We start from the raw sequence: 25140 nt of genomic DNA on the forward strand, positions 1-25140 counted from the left end.
TCCGGCCACAATCAACCGGCCCTAGGTGGGTCTTTGACCCTCAGAGTTTTCCTTCCAGAGTGCCCCCGCCCAGAGCCCCCGGACCTTCTCTGATGGTTGAGCTGGGAGGGGAAAGGTACGGGAACTGCCACGCTCATGGTACTAGCAGGTCTGAGCGAACACACCGACCCTTGGAGAGCGAGCCAGAGGGTTGATAGAGAAAGTCTCTGTGGCCTTGGCGGTGCCGATTCCGAGCCCCGGCCCCGCCCCTACAGCGCGTCTTCTTCCAGTTCCTGAGGTGCTGAGCGGTCTCCTTCTGCAGAGCCAGTGAGAATTGAGAGTCTCCTCGTCTGTAGCCCAAACCTGACCATCAGCAGACTGGGCCCGGGGCTCAGGAGCTCCTGGAGGAACAGCGGGGAGACGCCTCGAGCAACGGCCTGGGGGCAGCAAGAGGAGAGGGGTCTGGAGTGCCCCAGGCAGAGGGTGAGAGGCGGCTCGGAGGGAGAGGTGGGTCCTCCAGGGGCCCGGCCTCTATTTGTGGAGCCAGCCCCACAGGGTTGGGGTACAACCCTCATCCACCCAGTAGGGCCTTTGCAAGAACAGAGCCTTAGACAGAAGGCCATTAGAGTGGCCAAGAAGGGCCAAGCTATGAAGTGCCCAGTCCATCTTCACAAAAGTGGTCTGTGCCTGCCTCTTGGAAGACCAATGTAACAATTTCCCAAGAGTGACGCGCTTTGGGTCTTTTTGTTTTGCTAAAATTTTAAAAAAAGTTATGGCCACGTTACAAAATTTGGAAGATTGAAAACCAACAAAAAAGTCACCTATAAACTAGGATTGAGATGTTGAAAAATGCTGTTTCAATTAATTTCCTCGCGTGCAGTTTAGTATCGCACAAGCAAGGTGTTAGCCTCAGGAACAGCAGCAGCAGTGGCAGTGCCACCTGGAAACTTGTTAGAAATGCGGATTCTCAGGCCCCACTCACCCTTCCAAGTTAGAAACTGGGGTGGAGCCCAGCCAGCTGTGCTTTAACAGATCCGATGAGCTCTAGTAGGGGAACCATTGGTTTACGCCTTTGTAATCCCATGCAGTTCTGCCACGTTACCACCAGAGGGCACCAGCGGGCTGCGGTTTTTCCCCGGCCTTGGCCAGCTTTTTTTCCATTCTCTAAGGACCTGCAACAGACATTGAGACCCCGCTACGCTTTCTTTTTCCTTTTTCTTTCGTTTTTTTATTGGACTAAAGAAAGACTGATGATATGTTGGGAATTATTGGCTAACCTTAAATGCCACCATGTTTGGGCCAAATTGTACTGTTGTTCCAGTCCTTGATTACCTGTCGCCCCAGTGTTTTGGCGGTGGTAGAATGTACTTGACAGCACTTATTTAAAAAAAAAATTTTTTTTGATGTGGGCCATTTTTAAAGTCTTTATTGAATTTGTTACAATATTGCTTCCGTTTTATGTTTTGTTTTTTTGGCCACGAGGCATGTGGGATCTTAGCTCTCTGACCAGCAATTGAACCTGCACCCCCTGCATTGGAAGGGGAAGTCTTAACCACTGGACCACCAGGGAAGTCCCTTCACAGCACTTATTTTGTTTGGAACATAAAGAAATGCAAAAGCATATGGGCCAGCAACAAAGATTATCTCCTAAGGAAAGTTTGTATTCTATAGAAAGCAGGAGACAGCACCTCCCTTTTCTTTCTCCTGCAGTCCATGGGCGGGGCCGCTGGGATGAGGGCCTGGCTGTCATCAGTGTCTCTCCTCCCCCACCTCCCTCTGGTTACCTCTTGTTTTCTTATTTATTTGTTTGTTTATTTTTATAAATTTATTTATTTTATTTATTTGTTTTTGGCTGTGTTGGGTCTTCGTTGCCCCGCATGGGCTTTCTCTACTTGTGGTGAGCATGGGCTACTCTTCGTTGCGGTGAGCAGGCTTCTCATTGTGGTGGCTTCTCTTGTTGTGGAGCACGGGCTCTAGGCGCGTGGGCTTCAGTAGTTGCAGCAACGCGGGCTCGGTAGTTGTGGCTCGCGGGCTCTAGAGCACAGGCTCAGTAGTTGTGGCACACGGGCTTAGTTGCTCCGCAGCATGTGGGATCCTCCCGGACCAGGGATCGAACCCATGTCCCCCGAATTGGCAGGCGGATTCTCAACTACTGTGCCACCAGGGAAGCCCTACCTCTTTTTTTCTTGTTGTTATTTTCCAGTCAAATGCACTGAGGTATAATTTACATATGATAAGCCTACCCACTGGAAGTGTCCGATGAGTTAAAGTCAATACATTTTGACGAATGTAGCCACCACCCCCACTGATTTTTTAATTTTTAATTTATTTTTGGCTGCGTTGGGTCTTCGTTGCTGCACGCGGGTTTTTCTCTAGTTGCGGCGAGCGGGGGCTACTCTTCATTGTGGTGTACGGACTTCTCATAGCGGTGGCTTCTCTTGTTGTGGAGCACGGGCTCTAGGCATGCAGGCTTCAGTATATGTAGCACATGGGCTCAGTAGTTGTGGCACATAGGCCCTAGAGTGTGTGGGCTTCAGTAGTTGTGCCGCATGGGCTCAGTAGTTGCAGCGTGTGGGCGATCTTCCCGCACCAGGGCTTGAACCCGTGTCCCCTACATTGGCAGCGGATTCTTAACCACTGCGCCCCCAGGGAAGTACCCTCCCCCCCGCCCATTGATTTTTTTTAAAAAAGAAACTTCTAATAGAAGCAGTTATTTGCCTCCCTTTCCATTTCCCTTCAAAAACAGTGTTTGGCTGCTGTTATGGCACCTGAGGGCATCTGAACCCACCTTCAGAACAGTGGGCTCCAGGCAGCGAAGGCTTTCTTGGAGGTGCCCTGTTAGTGCTTCCCATAGAAGGACAGGGGTCCAGTGATGACTAGGTGGATTGAGCTTTCTGACACCTGCCAGGAGCATTCTGCTTCCTCCCTCATGACCCTGAGTTCCCTTTCCTGAGAACGATTCAGACCTCAGCAGTTTCTCTGAGTAGTTTGTAAAACCCCCAGACACCTCCCTGGTATACCCAGACACTCTTCCTGTTCATAGGGCTTTGAAGGGTTTTTTGGGTTTTATTTTTAAATAAATTTATTTATTTTTGACTGTGTTGGGTCTTCGTTGCTGGGCGCAGGCTTTCTCTAGTTGCGGTGAGCGGGGGCCACTCTCCGTTGCAGTGCATGGGCTTCTCATTGCGGTGGCTTCCCCTGTTGCGGAGCACAGACTCTAGGCTCGCAGGCTTCAGTAGTTGTGGCACACGGGCTCTAGAGCACAGCCTCAGTAGTTGTGGTACACGGGCTTAGTTGCTCCACGGCATGTGGGATCTTCCCAGGGCAGGGCTCGAACCCGTGTCCCCTGCATTGGCAGGCGAATTCTTAACCACTGCGCCACCAAGGAAGCCCTGAAGGGTTTTTAATAGGATGTACACTTGAAAGAGCAGTCTATATTTTCAGAACTGGGTAAAAGTCACTTCCATTAATTTATGTATTTTTAAAATTTGCTTGTAACTGAGTAGTTTTCTAGGACTCAGCTGTACACATGATTTACTCATTTGACAAATATTTATTGAGTACTTATCATGTTCTAGAGTGCAGATGCTAGACTTTCAGTGTTAACAAAACAAACCTTGCCCCTACAAAATTTACATTCTAGTGGGAAAGGCAAGCAATAAACAAAGAACCACATAATATAGAGTCAGAAGAAAAATAAAGCAGGGTGAGGGGGTAACTAGTGTGTGGGTGGTAAGATGGGAAGTTATTCCAGATAAGATGGTTGGGAAGGTCTGGCTGAGAAGTTGGCATTTGAGCAGAGATCTGAATAATAAGTGACTATATCATGAGAATATCTGGGGAAATGGCTGTCCAGGCAGAGAGGATTGCAAATGCAAAGGCCCTGGGGTGGGACTATTACTTGGGCTTCTATGGAGAAGAGAGGGGAGTAACACTAGAAGCAGGGAAACCCACTAGGAGTCTCTTGTGTTTGTGCAGGCATGAGACAGAGGTGGTTTGAGCAGAGTGGAAGCAGAGGAGAGGCAAGATGTTAAGTCAGATTGAGGATGTCCTTGTGAAGTAGATTTGACAGCATTTGCTTCTGCATTCGATGAATTAGAACCTCTCTACTGAGATGGTTTCAGGTACACTTCTTAAAATTCTGTTTCTGTGAAATATATTTTCACTTGGAATAATTATCACCCAGGAAAAGACTACAGCCTCATATTCACCCCTGTATTCAATGCACTTTACCAGAGTAGCCCACGCACATTTTATTTCTCTTCTTGCCGTTTATTAAGTATTAACTGAGACAACAGGTAAGACATTACTAGGGCATCCAGTCTTCTCACAGCCCTCTGAATTAGGTATTATCCCCATTTTACAGATTAAGAAACTGAGGCTCAGAGGGGCAAAGATATTTGTTTAACCACACATCTCCGAAGATGTTTGTCATAAGTGCAAAGGGTCAGAGAGACTTTCTCATCACAGGAAAAGGCCACAGAGTGAGAACATTGCCAGAAGACAGATGGAAGCCGTGAGCCAGGGAAAGTGGGTTTCTCAGGGTCATAAAGGAAGCCTTAAAACTTTGATGGCGGCAGTGACAGAGATTGAGCAGCCATTTCTCTTGCTTTTGAGCAGAGATGGGCAAGGAGTAAGCCCAGTTCTGAGAAGGGCTTTTCCTGGAGGCCTCTCTCCTTTGCCACGTGCTTTGCATGAAAGCCACCCTGAGCACTCTGTGATTCTGGGACCATCTCAAGGGACAGAAGCTCACACCCCCAGGCCAGCCACTTTGGCTTCATTTACTGATAACAGAACGCGGCCTGCTCACAGCCCCCGTCCCTTCTGTGAGTGGCCCCCCAGAGTCACCCCAAGGGTCTCACCCATGAGAGTCACTCAACTTCCCATCTGCAGGGATGAGCGCAGGAGCCTTCAGCTTGCCCTGCGCTGCCACGAACTTCCGCTGAGCATCTGTGATGTGCCAGTAACTGGGCTAGATGCTGGGAACATTAGAACAAGAAAGACCTCATCCCTGCCCTTGAGAAACTCACCACCACTTTGGGGGAGCATCTCGGTTTTGCCCAAATGGGAATGCTTTCGTGGACCGGGGAGCTAATGACCCCTCTGGCCTCCCATTAGTAGGTGTCAATAGGCACAAAGACGTTTGCTGCTTGGCTGAAGGAGAAAGGAGTTTTGGGGGAGTGTTGGGAGGTGTTGGACTGCCTGTAAGGACAAAGCAAAGGACAGCCAGAACGGGGTGATGAGGAAGGAGGGGACGGCCTGGGGTCACTTGTCACCCTCCACCCCTGCCCCTCTCCACATGGACTGACCTCAAGGCCCAAAGGCCAGAGTGGCTGCTGGCAGCAGCTGAAGGAGCAGCTCACGAAGATCTGACCCAGCAGCATTGCTCAGGGACCAGAGCCTCCCCGACCCCAGCCCCAGAGAGCTCAGGTGGCCTCAGTGGGGGGTTTCTGTGCCCAACAAAGCAGCATTCCTTGGGGGGGCTTCGACAGCATTGGCTTGGCCAGTGTCCCCTTTGAGGGCTGGTGTGCCATTGACTGCCCACCTGGAGGACAAGGAAAGAAAGTGTGTGGTGCCTCTGGGGTTTCCCTGAAATTAGCGGGGTGACTGTGGCAGGAGGCACCATCCTACAGGCTGCGGTAATTTGGGCATCACTGTTCATGGGACTGGGCTTTTGTTTGCAGGTTGGGAAGCCGGGCACTCAGGCGGTGGAGCGTGCATGCACCTCGTCTCGTAGTAATCGTAGCCCTTCATGTGCCAGGCGAAGGGCAAAGACCCTGACACGCATCCTCTCATGTCATCCTCACGGTAGCCGCACGAGGTAGGACTATTATTGCTCCCATTTTACGGAAGGGGATGCTGAGGTTTCATTTGTCCGAGCCTCCCAGCTGGAGGGGATGGTGCCAGGAAAGGGGCCCAGGTCAGCCAACATCTGGTGCTGGACCACCCCCCTCTGCAGGCAGCTTAGGAAACGCCCCTCCTGGAAAAGGTCCAGCCAAGCACAGGGCTGGGTTCTGAGAGCCTGATTTTATTCTAAGAGTCTCCTTTCTTGGAGTTTTTGAAATTCTTCTCCCTTTTGAAATAACCTTATTGTTTTCTACATAACAGATTTATTGAGATGTAATTCACATACTACTCACTTCACCCATTTAAAATGTACATTCAGTGGTTTTCAGTATATTCAGAGTGGTGTAACCATCACCACAATCAATGTTAGACTGTTTTCTCAACCCCCCCAAAAGGAATCTCATACCCATTAGCAATCACTCCCTATTTCCTCTCACCCTCCCACTCCAGCCCTAGACAATCACTCAGAATATATTTTCTGCTTCTGTAGATTTGCATGTTCTGGACCTTTTATGTACACGGAACCATACAATGTGTGACTTTTGTGTCTGGCTTCTTTCACTTCGCATAATGTTTCTAAGGTTCATCTATGTTACGGCATGTATCAGCACCTTGTTTCTTTTTATTGCCAAATCGTATTCTGTTGTGTGGCTGGACCACATTTTATTTATCCATTCACGAGCTGATGGACATTTGGGTTGTTAGCACTTTTTGGTTATTATGAATAATGCTGTTGTGAACATCTCTATATGTATATATACATGTACATACATATATACACGCGCATATGTACATGTATACATACCTCTTCATTGCAAACAAGGCAAGGACAACCAAAAAGTACAAGAAATAAAAAGTCAGAGTCACCTGAAATTCCTCATCTAGAGGAAATTGTTGTCACCATTTGACCAACATCCTGCCAGATGTCATCCCATTTCAAGCCTCAAAAATGATCTAAACCGTTTCTTCGAGTTTGGGCCCAGCTTCCTCCACTCTCATGGGTCATGCAGGAGGCTGACACCAGCCCCCCCCACAACCCCAGGCCTTCCGTGGAAAGATGCTGAGGGCTCTTTGGGCCAGTTCTCTCCACAAGGGGGCGTGGGTGCATCCCAGGGCCTGGGAAGAAAGTATGTGTGTGTATATAATACTATCATACTTTTATTAACACAGACGTGCTGGTATTTAATGTTCAGATACCTAATTATACCTAATTATAAACTTAATTATACTAATTAAGTTTTTACTGATGGGGTGCTTTCAGTCATGAAAAGGAGGTAGATCCGAGCAGCGGTAGATCCTTCCGCAGGAGGCTGTCCAGAGCTCCCAGTTCTTCACGCTGCCTGAGCCCTGGCGGCGGCTGCAGCTCGCCTGCCTCGCCTTTCTTTGCTCACACCCGGAATTCACACCAGTACCGGTGGTCCACAGACCAGATGACCCGAGCGGTAAGCCAGGACAGGGAGCCCCGCAGCGCTTTCCAGGGCTCAAAGCCCACCCGGGGTCCCCTAGCTCAGCCTGCGCACCCAAGCCTGGGGTCCATCTGCCCCTGCCTTTCTCGCCAGCACCCTCAGGCTTGTCTGACTTTGTCCCAGGGGAGCCCTTGATGCTCCCAGCGCTGTCGCGCCCCCTGGTGTCCATCCGAGTGGAGCGCCTTCTCTGACCCTCTTGGATCAAACAACTAGGACCCCTGGAACCCTGTTTCTGTCCTGCTCATAGCCAGAGCCTTAAGGCCCCAGCAGATGAGACCAGGCGAGAGAAGACCTCGGAGAGATTCCTCGGAGAGCCGGTAGCCCCAGAGAGGACAGGTCCGTCCATTCTCCAGCTCCGGATCTGCGGCTCTTCGGCCGGAGCAGGATGCGCGTTCCTCTCGGGAACGCAGCGCAGAGCCGGTGCCTGCACTCTGCCGCTGGTGCTCTGGGGAGGAGGCGCACGCGTGCTGCCCCGTGTAATGCACAGCACCCGTACTGGCCCGACACACGCGCACACACACCCCAGCACAGGGGCTGAAATTCAAACCTCACACCCGTGGGAGGGGCCCGGGCAGCCATGGAGAACAGGCAGCGGGCAGAGAAGCCAGCCCAGACTAAGACGTGTGCAGCGGGGCCGTGTCTGGAGAAGGGCGTTAGGGTGGAAAGTCAAAATATCTGATGGATATGGGGGAACAAAAAGAAAGCTGAAGGTGTTTTGGAGTGAGGATGTTTTGGTAGTTGCAGCAGTCCAGTTAAGGAGACTGTCCTCAGATTCTGCTAATGGAGACCCAGGAAGGGCAGAAGAGGTCAGGGAAGAAGCAAATGGACTAAATTCTTTGTCTGTCTCGTGAAGGAGCTCAAGGTTATTGTTTGTGATTTTGATTCTGGTACTAATATGAATGTGGGTTTAATAATTTTCGTGAGAAACTAAATGGAACCACTAACAATTAAAAACAGGATGTCTACTTTCCAAATCATTGCAGAAGACTGAAGCAAGCACCATAGTCTACAGAAGAAAACAAATTCAATTAAAGGAAACAAAAAAAGTAAAGAACCTTAAAAACACAAAGTCAAAATTCAGATAAAGAAGTTGCGCCAAGCATGAGCAATAATGACAATAAATGTGAAGAATCTAGTTTTCTTATTAAAAGGCAGAACGTCTCAAATTACATATATTTTAATCGAATACATTACAAACACACCTAAATTAAAAAAAAAAAATACCAGAGAGGGAAAGAATCAAAGCTTGGGCAAAAATATCAAGCACGAATAAAAATAAAGTAGGGCTGATAACGTTCACGTCAGATAAAGTAGAATTTCCTAGGGAGTGGAGTGGAGTGTATGGCGCACCGTGAAGGAACTCGAAGCGGTGGCTACGTACGGGTGTAGGCGCTCGCTCCTGCTCGCTAAGGTGCGGGTCTCCTCCACTCTGGGCACGAGGGAGGACTGCACTTCCTCAGCCCCTCAAAGTAGGGCATGCTCACGTGACTTGGTTTGGCCAATTAAGTGTGACTATAAGTCTCGGGCATCCTGTCTGGGTAGAAGCCCCTGGTTGCTTGACCTCCCAGCAGGCTCTCTTCCATGTTGCATCCACTGAAGAAAAATCCCTTGATCTGGAGGTGCAACACTGAGCCATTGTATGGTAAGGGGTCGCCCTGAAGGACTGCTCCGCTCCATAATAGACTTTGTACAAGCAGGAAATAAATATTTTATAAATATTTTATAAATATTTTAAGCCACTGCATTTTGGCGGTTGTTTGCAGCATAACCTCACGTTTCCTATCTAATACCTACATTAATGCTGAACCTTTATGTACTGAATAAACAACAACTATATGACCATTAAAATATAAAGATAAATAAATACTGTATGATTTCACTTATATGTGGAATCTCAAAAATAAACGAATCAACGCAACAAACAGAAACAGACTCATAGACATGGAGGACAAACTGGTGGTTGCTGGTGGGGAGGGGTGTGGGGGGATGAGTGAAATAGGTGAGGGAGATTAAGAGGTACAAACTTCCAGCTATAAAATAAATAATTAACAGGGACGTAATATACAGCATAAGGAATATGGTCGGTGATATTGTCATCGGTTCTGTAGGATGATGGATGGTAACTCGACGTATTGTGGTGATCATTTCGTAATGTACAAGAATATCAAATCACTATGCTGTACACCTGGGACGAATATAATATTGTAAGTCAATTATAAAGAATAATATCAATAAAAAGAAAAACTATAAGGATAAATAGAAAAAAATCACATTTTTCCAGCATCATTATCAGTCTTCAGTGGGACATGGAGAGGGGGGCGTGGATGGTGTAGGTAGTGTGGAGGGAGCACAGGTGACCCTCCAGCCAAGCTCAGTAAAGGTGTGAATGTGGGGCAACTTCTAGAACAGGAGCTGCCAGTCACACAGCGCCCACACTTCGAACTCAGTCGATCCTTTGCCTCCTGCATTCAAGACACTCAGCTGCCTCCAGGGAGGTGACGTCACCCCCCATACCTGCTGCAGGTCTTCCTCATCGCTCAAGCCAACTCTCTCTTGTGCTTTGTGATTCTGTTTGCTTCCCACCCTACACACCCTGGCAGGCGACTCCTGCAGGCCACCTGACCCGGGGTTCCCCTGCTGGCTGGCTCCTGGTGGGTTTAGCCAATTGGAGGCACCAGCGAGAGGCTGGGCAGGGTGGGGAGAGAAGTTGGGGTGTTTCTCCCTCATCCCACCCTGCACCGTGGCACAGTTCCAACTCCAGGACAGTGTCTCCCTTCGTCCCAGGCTTTCTACCAGCTCCTCCGCCGCACCGGCCCACACCTCTGGAGCTGGCCCCTTCGGTTAAGCCTCTTCGTTTAAACCGTCTGAGTCAAATCCCATTTCTGACGGGACCCTGACTTTCCTCCCTCCCTAACTGGGGTTGGGGCTCCTCAGTCTGTCCCCTACCACCTGCCTGGGTTAAGAGCTCTTCCTGTGGAAGAGCAGGGCTCTGACCGTCTCCAGATATCGTGGCTCCTCTGACCACCCCCAGAGCCCCCCTGCTTGTGTGCAGCCACATTTTGGACCACCCGTTTGGCACCAGGGAAGGACTTCTCATATCCCAGGCAGAGGAGGGAAGGCAGACTCCTGGAGCCTGCCTGGCTGAGGACCTGGACGCTCTGCGTCACCTCCATGGTAGGTGCAGGGTGGTACCTCCCTGGCATGGGCTCGAGAGATGTGGCCTCTCTTCCAGGTGTGTTCGGGAGCCCAAGGTGGGGTTCCTGGGCCCAGTCCTGCCAAGCCAGGCTCCTACATGCCACCAGCTGTAGCACCAGGGAACCTCCCCCATTCCCCACCCTGACGCCCCAATAACTGACTGCTTCAGGGAAGGGAATCGCTTCCTCCAGAACACACCCCCAGGCCTGAGGCCTTCCAGCACCCGTATCTCTCTTCGCCTCTGCCTAACCCTGTTGGTCTTCCGCAGTGAACCATCTGACGCCGCAGAGGTACCGGCCCCGTCCCGAGGACCAGGGATCCAGTGAGGCCCATCCCCTGAGCTGGTCTTGGCTGCTGTGTTCACCCCGGTGAGAGAAGCTGCAGGTTCTCCAGCAGCTCTGGAGGCGAGTCGCTCGTGCAGAGGGACGAGCCCAAGAAACAGCCCGGAGGACTGGAAGCCTTGTGCAACACCACCACCCGGGTAATCTCTGGAGGTTTCAAAACTCTTCCTGGTACTGATGGCCTCTCTGTTGATCCTTCCCCGGCTTTCCAGCAGAAACTCGCGGCTGGGTTGACATGTCCCCGTTGCTGCCGAGGACGCAGCCGGAGGACTTCAGGTTTGGACGTCAAGGAGCACTTGCCTTCTGGCAACGTCCTACGCCCACAGGCTGAGGGGCTGGCCTCCACCAGCGAGAGGCTGAACTGGCAACTCAAGAGTCGTGCGTGTTCTTTGCAGCTAATTCAGGGATGAGAGCTACTTGGGAGGAGAGCATGTGTCGCTTGGGCCTGAGGATCCTGGCAACCCAGATACTGTCCACGGAGAAAAGCTTTAGCTTCTGGTGGCGGCTCCCTGAATCCCAGAATTCTCCGCCCCTTTTGTCTCTGGGCTTTGGAAGGTGTGCCTGCCTCCCCCCCAGCAAAGCCCACAGTGAACCCACGGCCTTCCTGCTCCTGCAGCACCCCTCAGCATCCCCTGGCACGGGGCGTACAAACAGCACCGGCGAGCCCCGGGTGCTGGAGGCCCTCACCCTCATTGACCTGGCACCTGAGTTCTGAGCCACAGAAGCAGGGGGAGAGAGAAGGAAGATAGCCACACCCTAGAGAGCTCAGCCCAAAGAAGGGCCCTGGGGCAGTGGCGGAAGTTGAGGAGTGGGAAGGGCGCGCCTTCCCCAGCTGGAACATGTTTTCAAAGCTGTTTCCTCACCCAGGTGAGGTCACTGTGTCGGCCACGGACCCATCTGAGAACCTGCTGCTGAGGGAAGAGGGGTCAGGGGCTCGGATGCCAGCAGAAAAGCCAGGTGCCGCTGGCCACCTCCCCGCACACCAGAGCCAGTTTCCTCTGGAGATACTTGGCTGGGCCTGCTGACCCCGTGACCTTGGGGCCACACCGCTCCCAATGCCCCTGAGAGGGGTCGCGCTCACCTGGTGGAACCAGCCCCAAAGGCTCTTTGAGTCCTTGTTTTCACCAAACGAGGGACAGAAGACGGATGGGGGAGCCGCCCAGGAGAGCCACGTACCAGGGATGGAGTGAGATTAGCTCGGCATGATTTAAGTTTCCTGCTGGTTTCAGGAAAAGAGATTCTGAATAGTCATAATTTCTCCTGCAAGACGCCATAGGAACCATAACTGTTAGCAGCTTCAGGTGAAAAGAAAACACACAGCCCCCTTGAAAAGCACACTGCACTATGCAAATAGGAAACCTGATAATACGTTCCCTCTCTTTCTGAGATCCTTGGCCTCAGGCCCCCACTGAGCCTGGTGCTTGCTTTGAGGAAAAGCGACCCGCCCCGTGCTTCCGGGAGCTGAGATTCATAAGGTAACCAGACCAGATTCCACAAGATACATGGAAACCTTCTAAATCTCCCCAAAGCAGAAAGGACGTTTTCAGTGATTTGTTTCCTTTAATAACAGAGAGAAGATGGAGTAGAATTAGAGGGCCCTCAGGCAGCTAAATTCAGTTTTAATTTAATTCACCACATCTGACTTCTCAGCTGTCCAGTGCTCTGAGCAGAGCTTCCTGACCTGGCCAAGCTGGTCAGAATCACTTGGGACAAAAGCCACACAGCCAATCCTACCCCTGGAGGTCGGATTCAGTAGATCCGAGGGTGGATAGGGGCAGGAATCTGTATTTTTAACAAGATTCCTGGGGGATTCTGATACAAATCAACCAAGAATCAGGAACCGGCTGCTAGATCTATTTAGAGGCAAAAGCCTTGTCTTGGCATTCTCCCTCCTTCTCAGACGAATTCTTAAAAAAACGGTGCGATGAGTAAATAAAGACAGCTTTCAAGATGTTCATGGAATGACTTTTTTTTACATTTTTCAACTGGTTAAGACAAAAACATTACAATGATTGACTTCTTTCATTTAGTTACATAAATAAAATTTTTATAAATATCTCTTTATAAACAATATAAATAGCTTTACAACATAAATACATTTATGCATGACATGAATTTACAAACAGCAATGTTTTACAGCTGGTTTTGTCAGTCTCTTAAAAACTGTCCCTTGTCAACACGTTGGTGTAGGTGTGTGTGTTTTGTGTATATAATATATATAATATATAACTTTTTATTTTTCATTAAAAAAAACAAACAATAAAGTCATACCCCCCCTCCCTAAATAATAATAAAACAGCTGGTGTTGTGTATTCCCAGTACCAGGAAAAAAAAAAGAAAAAAGAAATGTAAAAGCCACATGGCGCTGGAGGTGCTTCCAGATGCTGGGAGGGCTGATGACCCAGGATGACCTCAGCAAAACGCAGTAAGTTCCCAATCCTGAAACACAGAGGGGCCAAGGGACACTCAGCTGGAAAGCCCAGCCTGCAGGGCACTTCTAGAACCTTCCTCCCTTTCCTGTTGTAGCAGGAGGCAAAATCTCTCCACCTTTGCCCTACAGGCCCTGATGAAGGCCTTCCTGCAGAGGAAAAAGGGCCCTTCCACTCCGGGCCTCTCCAGGTCCTCATCCATCGCCTGCTGTGTCCTTGGCACTTCCTGCCCCAGCACAGGTGGAACCAGAAATTCAGCCAGCCCTCCTCCCCCTCTGACTAAGTGCAGGCCTTGCCCTTGGCTCTCAGTGAGACACAGTGAGGGGAAAAAAATGGAAAGTGAAGCCCCCCCGCCCCCAGCCCACCTCTATTTTTTGCTACAATACAAACCCTCCGTCAGGAGCTTTATGTGTCTGGGGGATGGAGGAGGGAAGGAGGAGAGAAGCATCTGAAGATTTGGGAAATCTGGGCTCAAGTCCCAACTCTGAGTATTACTTCCCAGATGGCCCTGCATAGCTTTGAGTATGGCTTTCCTCACCCATAAAATGGGATAATAGCCACATCCCAGGGCTGGCTTTAGGATTCAACAGCGGGCCACACACTGGACATTGGCAGAGTGTCTGGGTCACAGCTGCCCATAGATAGCACTTCCTTCCGCAGCTGGCTTCTCAGAAAGGGTCCCCTTCAGAATCAGAGGAAATGGTGTGTCACACCAGCCCTGGGGAAATGAGTGGTCGTGCTGGGTTTGCTGGCGCATGAGGTGGCGGAGTCATTTGATGAGGGCTGCACCCACTCTCTGAGAATGGGTGTGTACGTGCTCGGGGGCCAGAGGAAGGCTTCCTCCTGACACAGGGTGGTGCCCTCCCAGAGGACAGTCTGGGCAGAGGGGCCCCGGGCCTCAAGGCCTTGATGAACTCTTCCCCAACCCCTTTCTCTGCCGTCCCATATGTTTAAACAGAGGACAGATGTCTGTGATGTCCCTGGGCCGCATGGGCAACATGTTCATTCAGGCATCCTCCACACCTCATCTCGGCCATTAACGTGTTATAATCGAGGCTCTACCCATCAGCGACAGTCATTACGGCAGCTGGTTAGAGCCAAAGTCAACTCCTGTGTAGAGAAATGGCCACAGCCTCAGAAGAGCTTTCATTAATGGGAAAACCCTAAGCTGTCTTTCTTTTTTAAGCCCAGACAGTGAGATACCCTGGGCATCTCCACTAGGAGGTTGCAGAAAACAGGAAGGAAGCTCTGCCTTCTCACGGGGCTGGGGGGGGGGGAGGGTGGGGCTGAGAAGGTTAAAGGTGTTGGAGGTGGGCATTCAGCTCAAAGAGAACTTCCAGGAGGTTGACAAGCTTCCCTGGTCAAAGGGGTCAAGAAGTCTTAGCAGCCTGGATTCCACCTGCGGGGTACCTCTCTCCACGAACACCTGGTACCCACAGACAGCCTCATCCAAGAACAAGGGGTCTATGGGGACGTGCAAGCCACGCACTTTCCAGGACCTTGTCTCCTGCGAACTCATGGAATAGCATTTGTTTGGATTCCGAAGTTTGAACTTGGTGCTTAACTCACAAATTGAAAATTTGACGCCTGTGGCTCCATCTCGTCATTGTTGAGACAGGAGAGAATAGAACAAACCCATCACAATGGCAGCTTCTAAAGGCTGGTCCACCAGTGCCAGAATCATGGCAAGTCAAGATCTCAGACAAACGAAGCCCCTGCAGGAGGAGCACACAGCCTGGCCAAGTCTGGCTGCGGAGAGGAAGGACACCAGCTAAATGGTAGGGCAGGCGGGCGAGGAGTGCTCCTAAGCTGGGGGGGGGGCAGGTTTTCCGGGTCATTGACAGACATTTTAAAGAGCCCCTTTGGGCATCCTGCAGGCCCCAGATCATCTTAGGCTAGTGTCCAGCCCTTAAGTTGCTCATGAGTTAATTTGGGGAGGTAAATAGGTTCACGAACAACCATAGCTCGGGTGAAAAAGTTTTCTGTGTAGTGAAAAAGGCTCAGGCATTTTGCACTGGAGCCCTTCAAGGATGGGTGCTCTCGTCCTTTGGGGGCAGACAGTGCAGACACTGCTAAGCCTCCCGGGGTGAGAGGACACAGCTTGGCCTGCAGTGGGACAGAAAGACTGTGGGACAGGGAGTGACAGCAGCTGGCTGCAGGCAAGGCTGGACGCCAGGAGGTCAGATTCGAAATCTCTTGAATGTCAGTTCCAGAGGTTGGGATGTTGTTTCTCCGTGGGTACCGGTGGGCAGCCAGAATGGAGAGGAGGGGGAAAGGAGGGAAGCACGTTTGCCGCACTGCCTTACCAGGGGTGCGGCACCCGGCAGCGGCTGAAGGTAGGACAGGGGCTTCCAGCCTGGTGGAGGTGGAGGAGGCCATACCAGAAACCCATGGTGGAGGTGGAGGGGGGGCGCTCAGCTTGGGACATGCTGAGTTTCAGGTTGGGGCAAAAAAATAGATTTATTTTAGTTTCTTTTTCCTTGTCCTAAAATAGTGCCACAAACACTGAGGTTCGATCCTGAAGTCACACGGATTGCAGCAGCGTCAGGACCCTGGACAGACCAGTTTGCCCACGGCCATGGTTTAGAGAAGGGACAAGAGTCAGAACGCTCTGGGGCAGAAATGCTCCCTGGTGATGCTAACAAATGGCTATTCTCCCTACTGCGAGGGGGCAGGTATCGCTCCACGTCTGTCCCATCACAGGGACAACAGACCCAGGGAGCTGTCCTGACCACAGGGCTGCTTACTGGCCAGCACCATGATGCAGTGGCTAGCAGATCAACTTACCCTTGACTTGTATGTATGCCTTTCCTCCTCTGCTCCCACCAACCCAGGATCAGCCCTCAATCCCCCCAGCTGGAGAACTGGGGCCAGTGTTGCTGGTTGCCTTATGGTCCTGGGGTGGGTGGGCCCCCCCCCGGGTGGGCCCCCCCCCACCCGAGCTGTCTCTGTTTCTCCAGAGGGAGCCAGGTGGGTTCATCCATGCTGAGCCATTTCTGACCTTGCCAAAGTTCCCTGACACTTTATCCCTCACTTTCTCCATCTGTAAAATGGGATGATAAATGGTGTCGGGGGCAAATGTCTAGTACACACACTCAATCTTGTGCCCAGATGGTCTGGCTGGGAGGCGGAAAGGTCCAGGGGATCAGAGAGGAGCCGGCCCGCGGGAGGGGGTGCAGGCTTGGTTCTGGGGGGCTTCCCGGGAAGCTGGGTGTGCAAGAGCTCCCGGCGGCCGGGGTTGGTGGTACTCACCGCCGCCAGGGGTCGCCGCACTAACATCCCAGGCCGCTCATGGAGCCGATCCTGTCCAGCTTGAGGCCGAAGCAGCCCTTGGACAAACCCTTCTTGTTGCCTCCCTTGTATTTGCGCGCGTTGGGGTGCTCTTGCAGAAGACGGGCCCACGCCGCCCGAGACTTGGTGTCCACGCGCAGGTCCCGGAGCAGTCGCGACCGGTCGCCCTTGACATTGGCGCCGCTGCCCCCGGGAGTCCTGTCGCCCTTCCTCTGACCTCCGCCCGCAGCCTGGGGCTCGGCCACCTCCTCCCCTGGCGGGGTGCGCGGGACCTGTCAGCAGGAAAGAACGCGCAGGTGAGGGGGCGCACCGCGGCAGCGCGGGGGACTTGGCGGGGCCGCTGATGCCGCAGCCCCACACTCCGGCCAGCGCGGTTTGTCCCTTTCGAGGCCTGAGCGCGCCCCCAGAGGTGCCGGACGGCTCGGCCCTGCATCCACCTGCCACGCGGCCGCCGCTGTCCGCTCCTTCGGGGAGCCCCTCGCCCTCTTCTCCTTTGCCCTTTGCCGGGCTGACCACACCGAGGCAGAGGCTGCGCATTTGTCGATGCTCTCCCGAGTCCGGGCTTCGAGGGCTCCCCGGTTCTCACCCGCGCACGTCTCAGGAGAGGGAGAGAGCCGCCTTCCCGCCCCCTCTGCTCCCTCCGGCGGGCCACACCCTCCCAGACCCCCTGGCCCTACCACCGCCCCTCACAGTTCCGACGTCCCTGCGACAGCACCCACCTTCGGCGGCGCCCCGGGCTTGGCTTCGGAGGGCCGGAGCGAGAGTAGCGCGAGCAGCAGGGCGCAGGCCAGCAGCTGGGAGAGGTGCATGGTGCCCGTGGGGTGGCTGGGCGCAGACCGGCGGCGGCAAGGGTGCGCGGGGCCGGCGGGCAGACGGGCAGGCGAGCGCGGAGCAGGCTGGCCGGGCTGCGACGCGGGTGCGGGTCCCAGTGCTGCGCAGCGCCTGCTGGGTGCGCTCTGAGCCCGCGGCTCCGCTCGCGCCTTTATAATCCAACCTGCCGCTGATGTCATCTTCCCGCCCACAGGGCCGCCCGGGCCAATGGCACTCGCGCCGAGGGCCGGGAGGGGTCCGCGGGGGCTCCCCCTCTGCCCCCACCCTCATCCCACCCCGGAGGGATCCCGCGGCTCGGCGGGCTCTCTCCCGACTGCGCTCCAAGCTGCAAAGCGGCGCGCACAAGGGAACTCGAATTGCGGGCAGCGCGCCCTGGCATGCCAAGCGCACAAGGTTGGACCTCAGCACACACGCTCTTCCTGGAAAGGATCAGTTTCCCTCTTTGCAAGTGCAAAGATAGGCTCAGAGGAATTAAGTAACTTGCCCAAAGTCACACAGGCAGAAAGTTGGCACAGCCCGAAATCCACGCAGATCTGCCTTGTCGCCAACCTCTTCCCGGGGCACCTGACAGGCGCGAGGCCTGGCGCTGCGGCTCCACCTTTCACCTGCTCGCCGGGACAGTAATTCAGATCGCACCGACGCCTTTAGGTTGGGGAGGCAGAGGATGGGGCCGGAGGTCCGGGAGGTAGGCACACAGAGACAGGGATTTGCCCGGGGCCGCAGGGGAGACCGCAAGTCCTTCAGCGGAGAGTGCGAGCTTTTCGCCTGCGGGTGTGTTTGGGAGAGAAACGCGAACGAGATGCGAGTGTTCATGCGTGTGTGCGGCCAGCATCTCGGGCCCGCCGCTGTGGCTCTAAGCGCGCCCTCGGCCCGGGCCGGCCCTACAGGACGTCCCCGGGTCTGACCCGCCAGATGGCTTCCTTCTGCACCGACGGGTGCGCGCCTGACCTTGACTGCACCCACTCGAGGATCCGCAGCGTGGGGCTGTCCGCTCCAGTGGCCTGTGCACCTGCACAGTCTGGGGAGGGAGCTCTACCCAGCCCCGAGCCCAGTCTGGTTTCTGTGCGCCGGAACAGGTGGCCGGTCGCCTTCGCGTTTTCTGCCGCAGAGTGGTCCCCGATACTTGGTCGGAACACGCCCAAGTATCGCTGCTGCTCACGACTCCCTCTCCTTGGGCAGGGCGCCTCGGTCCCTCGGGCTCTGAGGAGTCCTTGGGGGCGGGCCGCGGAGGCAGAGAACCATAGGAATTGAGTGAGATGCAGGAATCTATGACTCCACTGCCTCCGGAACAGGGGACTCGGCTGGAGAGCGGAGAGTAGGGGAGCGCTTGCGGACCCCAAGCGCCAAGACTACCCTGAGGGTTGGAGGCACGTGGACGACCTTTTTCGAGGGAAGGAAGCTGCGCCCCCGGCGGGAACGCCGCAGGAATCAAGAGGGGCCAGGAGAACCAAGTGTCATGCGGTGGATCCCACAGCAAAGCCTGAGCCCAGAGCTGGGAGGCAATGCCAAACTATCTGCTTTCTGCGCCGGAAAGTGCAGGTCCCTTTGTTTAGGAAGTAACCTACACCAGAGGCCTGAGTTTGGGGTGGCAGAATCTCCTGAACTCCAAGGTGATCCAGACATCAGCAGGGCATCCTTTGTATTCTGGTGAGTTGACTCATCACCTCCGGGCAGCCAGCCTGATCGCCTCTGCATGGTAACACCCATAGAGGGGCACCACTCTTTCATTTGGGGAGAAAGGAAGAGGTATAAGAAGGGGAAGAGGGAGGGCGCTCCAGGTGGACAATGGAAGTCCCCTCTCCTCTTCGTCTACTGGACAAAGAGGAATGTTACCAATCCGGAACTTCTTTGAGACTTGCTTTGTTTATACAGGTTTAAGGAGCCAGGCAGATTGATTCTTTTTTTAAAATTAATTAATTAATTAATTAATTTATGGCTGTGTTGGGTCTTCGTTGCTGCCCGCAGGCTTTCTCTAGTTGTGGTGACTGGGGGCTACTCTTTGTTGTGGTGCGTAGGCTTCTCATTGCGGTGGCTTCTCTTGTTGCGGAGCACAGGCCTTAGAGCGAGCGGGCTTCAGTAGTTGTGGCTCACGGGCTCTAGAGCGCAGGCTCAGTGGCCATGGCTCATGGGCTTAGTTGCTCCGCAGCATGTGGGATCTTCCCGGACCAGGGATCGAACCCGTGTCTCCTGCACTGGCAGGCGGACTCTCAACCACTGTGCCACCAGGGAAGCCCCAGATTGATTCTTGAGCCAGGCATTGGACTGGTTTCCAGGGAGCAAGAGGTACATCCTCTGAAACCCCTTACTGAGGACAGGTTGGGAGCTTCCAGTGTTCCATGGGCACCTCCTTCTGTCCGAATATCTGTAGGCGGGTTCTTCCTGTCTTCTTGGTGACAGCTGGGTAACCATCTAGGTCTCCTCTGTCTTTGAGCTTTAAGACTAAATACAATAAACTGACCCCGCCCCAGTGTGGACAGAACCAACACCTGGGAATCTACCTCCCCTCTTTGGAAGAGGAATCTTCTGGTGAGCCCTCACTTCTGACCACTGGCCTGTGGTCATTTGAGGCAGATCAGATCCTGGAACAGTTAACTGCGGCATGAGGCTTCCCTGGGGCAGACCGTGGAGCAGCTCCTGCTTAGCCTGCGCCTGGGAGGTGGGATGGGTAAAAGTGGGAGGATGATGCTGGAGGGACCTTCAGGGAAGGAGAGAGCCAGCGCATGACCACCTTGGCAACTGAAGGTTTCACCTCCTCCTTGGTTTCTTTGCCCAGGAAGCTGCAGAGAAGGCTCTCTCTCTCTCCTAGGCCTAGACTGGGGACTCAGGTCACTTCTTCCTGCTTTTCACTCATGAGCTTTGCTCCTTCTTGCTCTGGCCCCAGGGGCCAGGCCTGGGGAAGTTGGACCCACTGAGCAGCTGAACGTGAGCTGTTTGTGGCACTTTATTGAATGCTCAGTGTGAAAACTCCTCCCAATGGCAAAGGAGAGAGAAGAGGCCACTGGGCCTTAGGAGCCTGGCAGTTCTGCAGGGAATCTTGTCGTTTGTCAATTATCCATCCACTGATTCCCTAAGTATTCACTGAGCATCCGTGCAGCCTGTGGGGTTCCATCCTGGCAGGGAAGACACCCCTCCACCCAGGCAACAGGCACCAGCTTTGTAGGCCAAAAAGGACAATGGCAGAGAGGGAGGACAGCTCCCCCAGCTTGGGCTAGCAGGGCAGGCTTCCTGGAGAAGGAAAAGTCCGCTGAGCTGGGAAAGGAGATCCGGCAGGCAGGACGAGAGAAAGGAAAGAGGAGGGAAACCCAGATGGAAAACAGAGTGATTCTCTTTGGGCTAATGGGAGGAAGGTACCCAGGCTTAGTGGGGTGCAGTAAAAGAAAATATGAGTGCCCAGAGCTAGGGAAAGAAGGGGGAGGGGGCTTCAGGTGGGAGTGCCCAGAGGAGGCAGGCTTGGGAGAGAGGCAAGTAGGTTCTGGAGGCAAGAAGACGTGATAAAGAGGGGGAGTAGCTTGTCTTCCAAGGGTGGGGGCCTATTGTGCTCTTGGGGGTGAGGAAGGCAAGCAAGTTTTCGGGAGTGGCTTGACAGATGAGGCTGAAGGAGGGTGATCTGCTGTCGGGGGGCACAGAGAGGGAGTGGGAGAGAGAAGTCAGAGCCAGGCTGGTGTGCCAAACTGCAGGCATCGGAGAGTTGCACGGGTAGGACTCTCCCTTCTGGACCTCTGAAAGGACATGGAGAGAAAAGACTCTGTTCTTGTGGGCCCCTCTTCCCTTTTTCCCTTCCTCCACGAGGGCAAGGTGAGACTTTTGTGCCTACCACGGATGGGCCCTATTGGGGCACAGTCAAGGTTCAGTCCACTACCAGGATCCTATAGGAGATAAGAGTGGGCCTCGATGAGATGAGAGAGGTGCGCATAAAGGCTTTTAGGAGGCTGGGGAAGGGGTGGCTAAGACAGGATAGTCCACCTCCCCTCCCCAGGAGCGGGGAAGCAAGCTCCCTGTGTCACAGCGCCCCCTCCTGGCCCTGCAGAGGATTCTCAGGCATGCAGATGAGGGGAGGAGTGCTCCGCTGTCCATCTGTTTTCTCTGCAATTATTTCATCCCAGGGGCCCCCTTCCAGCTGCATAACTTCCCAGAGAGGACACTGAACAGGCGGTGAGCAGATCTCATGGAGGCCGGCAGGGAAATTGCAGCGGGACCCTCGCCAATCCCATCACTGCTTGGAGCCTTCAGTTTCACCATCTGCATTTGGGAAAAAGGCTTCCTTGCCTCCTGGATGGGGGCAGATGAGTCAGGAGGCCCGACAAGAGGTTTCTGAGTCCTACACGAAGGCAGGAGGAAGCGGCTGGGCCAGAAGAGGGATCTGAATGTCACCTGCACAAGACACACTCCCAGGTGGGAGGGTCCAGCGCCCCGAGACTCCCCAGATCTGTTGGTGGTAGGGACCCACGGAGGACGCAGAGGCACAGCCTGGCCAGGTCTTCTTGAGCTTCGTACCTCTTCCAGGAGTCCTGCACCTATTGGGTCTGGCTTTAGGAGAGGAGCTAGAGGCCAAGGAAGCGTCATCCATCCTTCCCGGGCCAGAAATTCCAGAAAAGCTTAACTTCATCGTGCCATGAGGTCTTTGACCCCAGGACACTCCCACCTGATGAGCCAGCTGCCCTGCTTCTCCTTTCCCAGGGGCCCTGCCAGCACCTGCTCCAGATGGCCTCCAACCCCTCTGTCCTACGCAAGCGCATGACGTCAGAGTTTATCCCTCACCACCACCCCGCCTTTTTTTCCCTTTTCAAGAATAAAAGACAGATAGGCTCCACAGATAGGCTCAGTTCCCTGGCGGGGGTGGGGGGGGGAACGACTGCTCGCTTTGTGACTATCAACAGGCAGGTGAGGGCGTAGAGGCTGAAGCTTAAACCCTGAGAAAGTGGTTAGGGAGGTGAAGGAGAGGGACCTTCTCAGCAAAGGATGGTTCAGCATCCCGACCTCAGCGTGGTGCATGCACCAGATGTTTGCAGAGGGAATGGATCTGCTGCCAGGCTCTGTGCCCTGGGGACTGAGCTTGCCTTGGCTGGGTTCTGGTAAAATATTGGCCATATGGAGCTTTTCCAAGCAGGGAGCTACTCCTTGCTGTCCTCGGGTGGGGGTGGGGTCCCTGCAGTGAGCCTACCCTCTAGGTATGTACCGGGAGGAGGCTGTCTATTGTCTGGTCTTAGAGACAGTGTTCAGTCTTCAAGGAGGGGGGCTTCTCCCTGTGGATAGAAGCCGCCCCAAGTGTCTTACAGAAGTCTGTTAACTTTGCACTTTCACAGAAGGCACGATAGGACGGGCTTGCCACGAGCCAGGGCCACCAGGCAGCTCAAGGAGCCACGTCTCTGGATTTTCCAAGCCAGAAACTCCTCTGCAGATTTCCGCCCCAGCAGTGTGTGGCCACCAACTACTTTCTGGTGAGCAGTCAATTTCTAAAATGAGAATGACCAGAAAACACTAGCAAGAGAGCATCATGACCAAGCCAGATGCTAACGAGGGTTGGAGGAACATACATTTTTGCCATCTGGTCTCTACAGGGATTAGAAAACACTTTTAAGCCCAAAGCCCCTAAATTGTTTGAAAACCACCCCTGTGCCTCTGTGAATTGTTTCTGGGCCCCACGTGCAACACCACACGACAAACCTTTTCTCCTGGATCGACCAGGAAGGTCCCTGTGTCCCAGTGCAGGCTGGGCGAGGAGAAGAAGGGTCCTTCCCCACAAATGATGGCCTGTTTTGCTTTGTGAAATAATTTAAGAGAGGAGGCCCTAGCTTAGAGTTGAGCAGGGTTTAGGACTTCTGATCAAGTAGCTGATTTGGAGTCTTGGGGTCCTTGGATATAGTAAAAAGGGGAGACAGGCTCTGTGTGTAGTGGCTACAGATCAGTGGGTTTTTGCTGCCTAGCTCTCAGCCCACTGCAGAAGCTGAGATGTCAAATGCCTAACCACCCCTACAGAACACATTGGTGTGTGACCTGGAGTCCCCCAGCCAGATGGGCCAGCCCTAGGTTTTAAATGAGGAGCCGTTGCTTCAGAGAAGCCAGGGCCATGCAGAACGCTCTTAGACACACTGCAGGAGCACTTCCTAGGGCACAGGGGCAGTGTGGTAGCATCCACTGTCCTGTGTCAGGGCTGTCACTGACACAGTGTTATCATAAATGTTGGTGGCAGGGCCAGCGCCGAGGGCCTCGCTACATCTATTCTGCAGCTTGATTGGTCCTGGATGGGTTGTTGCCAGGCCTTCTCCACTACCCAATACCCCTTAAATAAATCCCTTTTCTACTTCACTCAGTCAGAGTCAGGCTTTTTTTCTTTTCTTTTTTTTTCTTTTTCAGAGTCAGGCTTTTTCGCTTACAAGTAAGTACCCTGAGCGATCATCACCGTTGCCCAAGCCCCGGTGCCCACAGCTTGACCTCTCCAAAATTTAATTCCTGGAATAACCAGTCTGCCAGAGCTTCGCTGCACCCTGACAGCTCCTGATGTGAGGGTAAGGACATCTGGAGACATCCGCCTTCTTCCTCCACCTTCAGTGATGGATACAAGGGCAAAGGGGACAACACGTAGAGAAGACAATTAGGAAGGACTGAGCGGTTCCCCTGCGGAAACAGAAAGCAAATTGTCAGGACAACCTTTGATGATTGGGTCCAGGCTGCCTGTGCTGGCCATGTTGTCTTGAAAAGTCTTTGAAAAATTATTTTATAAGATGATAAAAATATACTCTATAGAATTAGACAGTCCCTGACCCGAGCTCACAGCCTGGTGGGGGAGAGTTAACTCTGGTAAAATGAATGTGACATATGCTCATACATATTACTAAATTAAGCAAATATTTCTAACTTCAGCACCTTCTTACCCTGTTAGATCCAAATGTGTTTCTCAAGCAGAAAAGGCTTCACGGAGCTAAGAGAAACACAGAGTGGTGAGTGATGTGTTATGAGAAAATCCAGAAAGCTGGGTGGCAGCTGAGCCAGGAAAGGCGGGTGGGAGGGCTGGGAGTCTGCATGCTGGGCTGGGAGAAGGGGCACCGGGCTTCAGAGAACAGTGCCCGGATCAAGGAGCCCAGAGGCTGGAGTCCTGTACCTTCCTTTTACCCCTAGGGATCTTGACTCAGAGGGATTAAGCATCATACTCTGGTCATCCTGGCCCCGTAGCCCCAGGTGCCAGGCCCCGCGTGGCCTGCGGGCATGCCACCTTCTCTTTGTCCCCTTGAGTTTTCCTCTGGTTCATCCCGCAGGGCAGCAGAGCAGCTGTCAGACTGGGGTGGTATGGCCAGGGCTGCTCGCTGAGAACCCAGTTGTGTGACCCTTGGGACTGGTTTCTGAGCCCTGCTGGGGCAGGAGACCCGCCAAGGCAGCCTGGTTTCTGGCAGAAGGGCCTGGTTAGGACCTGAAATGACGTGGCACCTCTGGTGTGATGTCCCCGCTGAGCATGAAGTCTCTTCCTGGGCTGGTTGATTCCCACGGGCCTGTCCTCCAGTTCAGCACAGACAGTGCGGGCCCCAGCCTTGGGGTCCCACAACCCTAATACCAGTGGGGCTTCCTTCTCTCCCTCTGTCAGCTGTCTCTGTAGCCCCAGCTCTCCGCACACCGCTTGCCACACCGTGGGTGCTCGGTAAGTGCGCAGAGCCCGGAGGCGGGCACTGCACTAAGCCTCGGCGGGCAGCAGGGACAGACACGGCCTCTGTCCTCGCAGAAGGAAGGCGCTGGTGAAATGACCAGCCCCCCCACTTCGCAGATGGGCCC

At 53.5% G+C, this 25140-nt stretch overlaps 1 protein-coding gene across 2 annotated transcripts; it reads right to left on the reverse strand.

The window, feature by feature from the left end:
- Window positions 1-12783: 12783 nt before the first annotated feature.
- On the reverse strand, window positions 12784-17526 carry NPPC (natriuretic peptide C). 2 transcript variants are annotated; one of them, XM_059053651.2, is made up of 3 exons: window positions 17268-17526; window positions 16510-16820; window positions 12784-13267 (listed from the first exon to the last, which is right to left on the reverse strand). In XM_059053651.2, the coding sequence occupies exons 1-2, from the start codon at window positions 17355-17357 to the stop codon at window positions 16530-16532; spliced, it is 381 nt and encodes a 126-aa protein (XP_058909634.1). In that variant the 5' UTR covers window positions 17358-17526; the 3' UTR covers window positions 12784-13267; window positions 16510-16529. The 2 variants fall into 2 exon arrangements, with proteins under 2 accessions (XP_058909634.1, XP_066883665.1); XM_067027564.1 differs by lacking the exon at window positions 12784-13267 and adding an exon at window positions 13277-14367 and having other exon boundaries at window positions 17268-17445.
- Between the last annotated feature and the right edge of the window lie 7614 nt (window positions 17527-25140).

The sequence above is a fragment of the Kogia breviceps genome, chromosome 2, assembly GCF_026419965.1.
Source record: "Kogia breviceps isolate mKogBre1 chromosome 2, mKogBre1 haplotype 1, whole genome shotgun sequence".
NCBI lineage: Eukaryota > Metazoa > Chordata > Mammalia > Artiodactyla > Physeteridae > Kogia > Kogia breviceps.

What these genes read in the sequence shown, in the direction of transcription:
- NPPC (XM_059053651.2), bottom strand. Translation starts at nt 17,357, where the DNA reads ATGCACCTCTCCCAGCTGCTGGCCTGCGCCCTGCTGCTCGCGCTACTC. An exon ending in AGCCCGGGGCGCCGCCGAAG is followed by an intron (nt 16,821 to 17,267) that starts GTGGGTGCTGTC and finishes TCCTGCTGACAG; the next exon opens with GTCCCGCGCACCCCGCCAGG.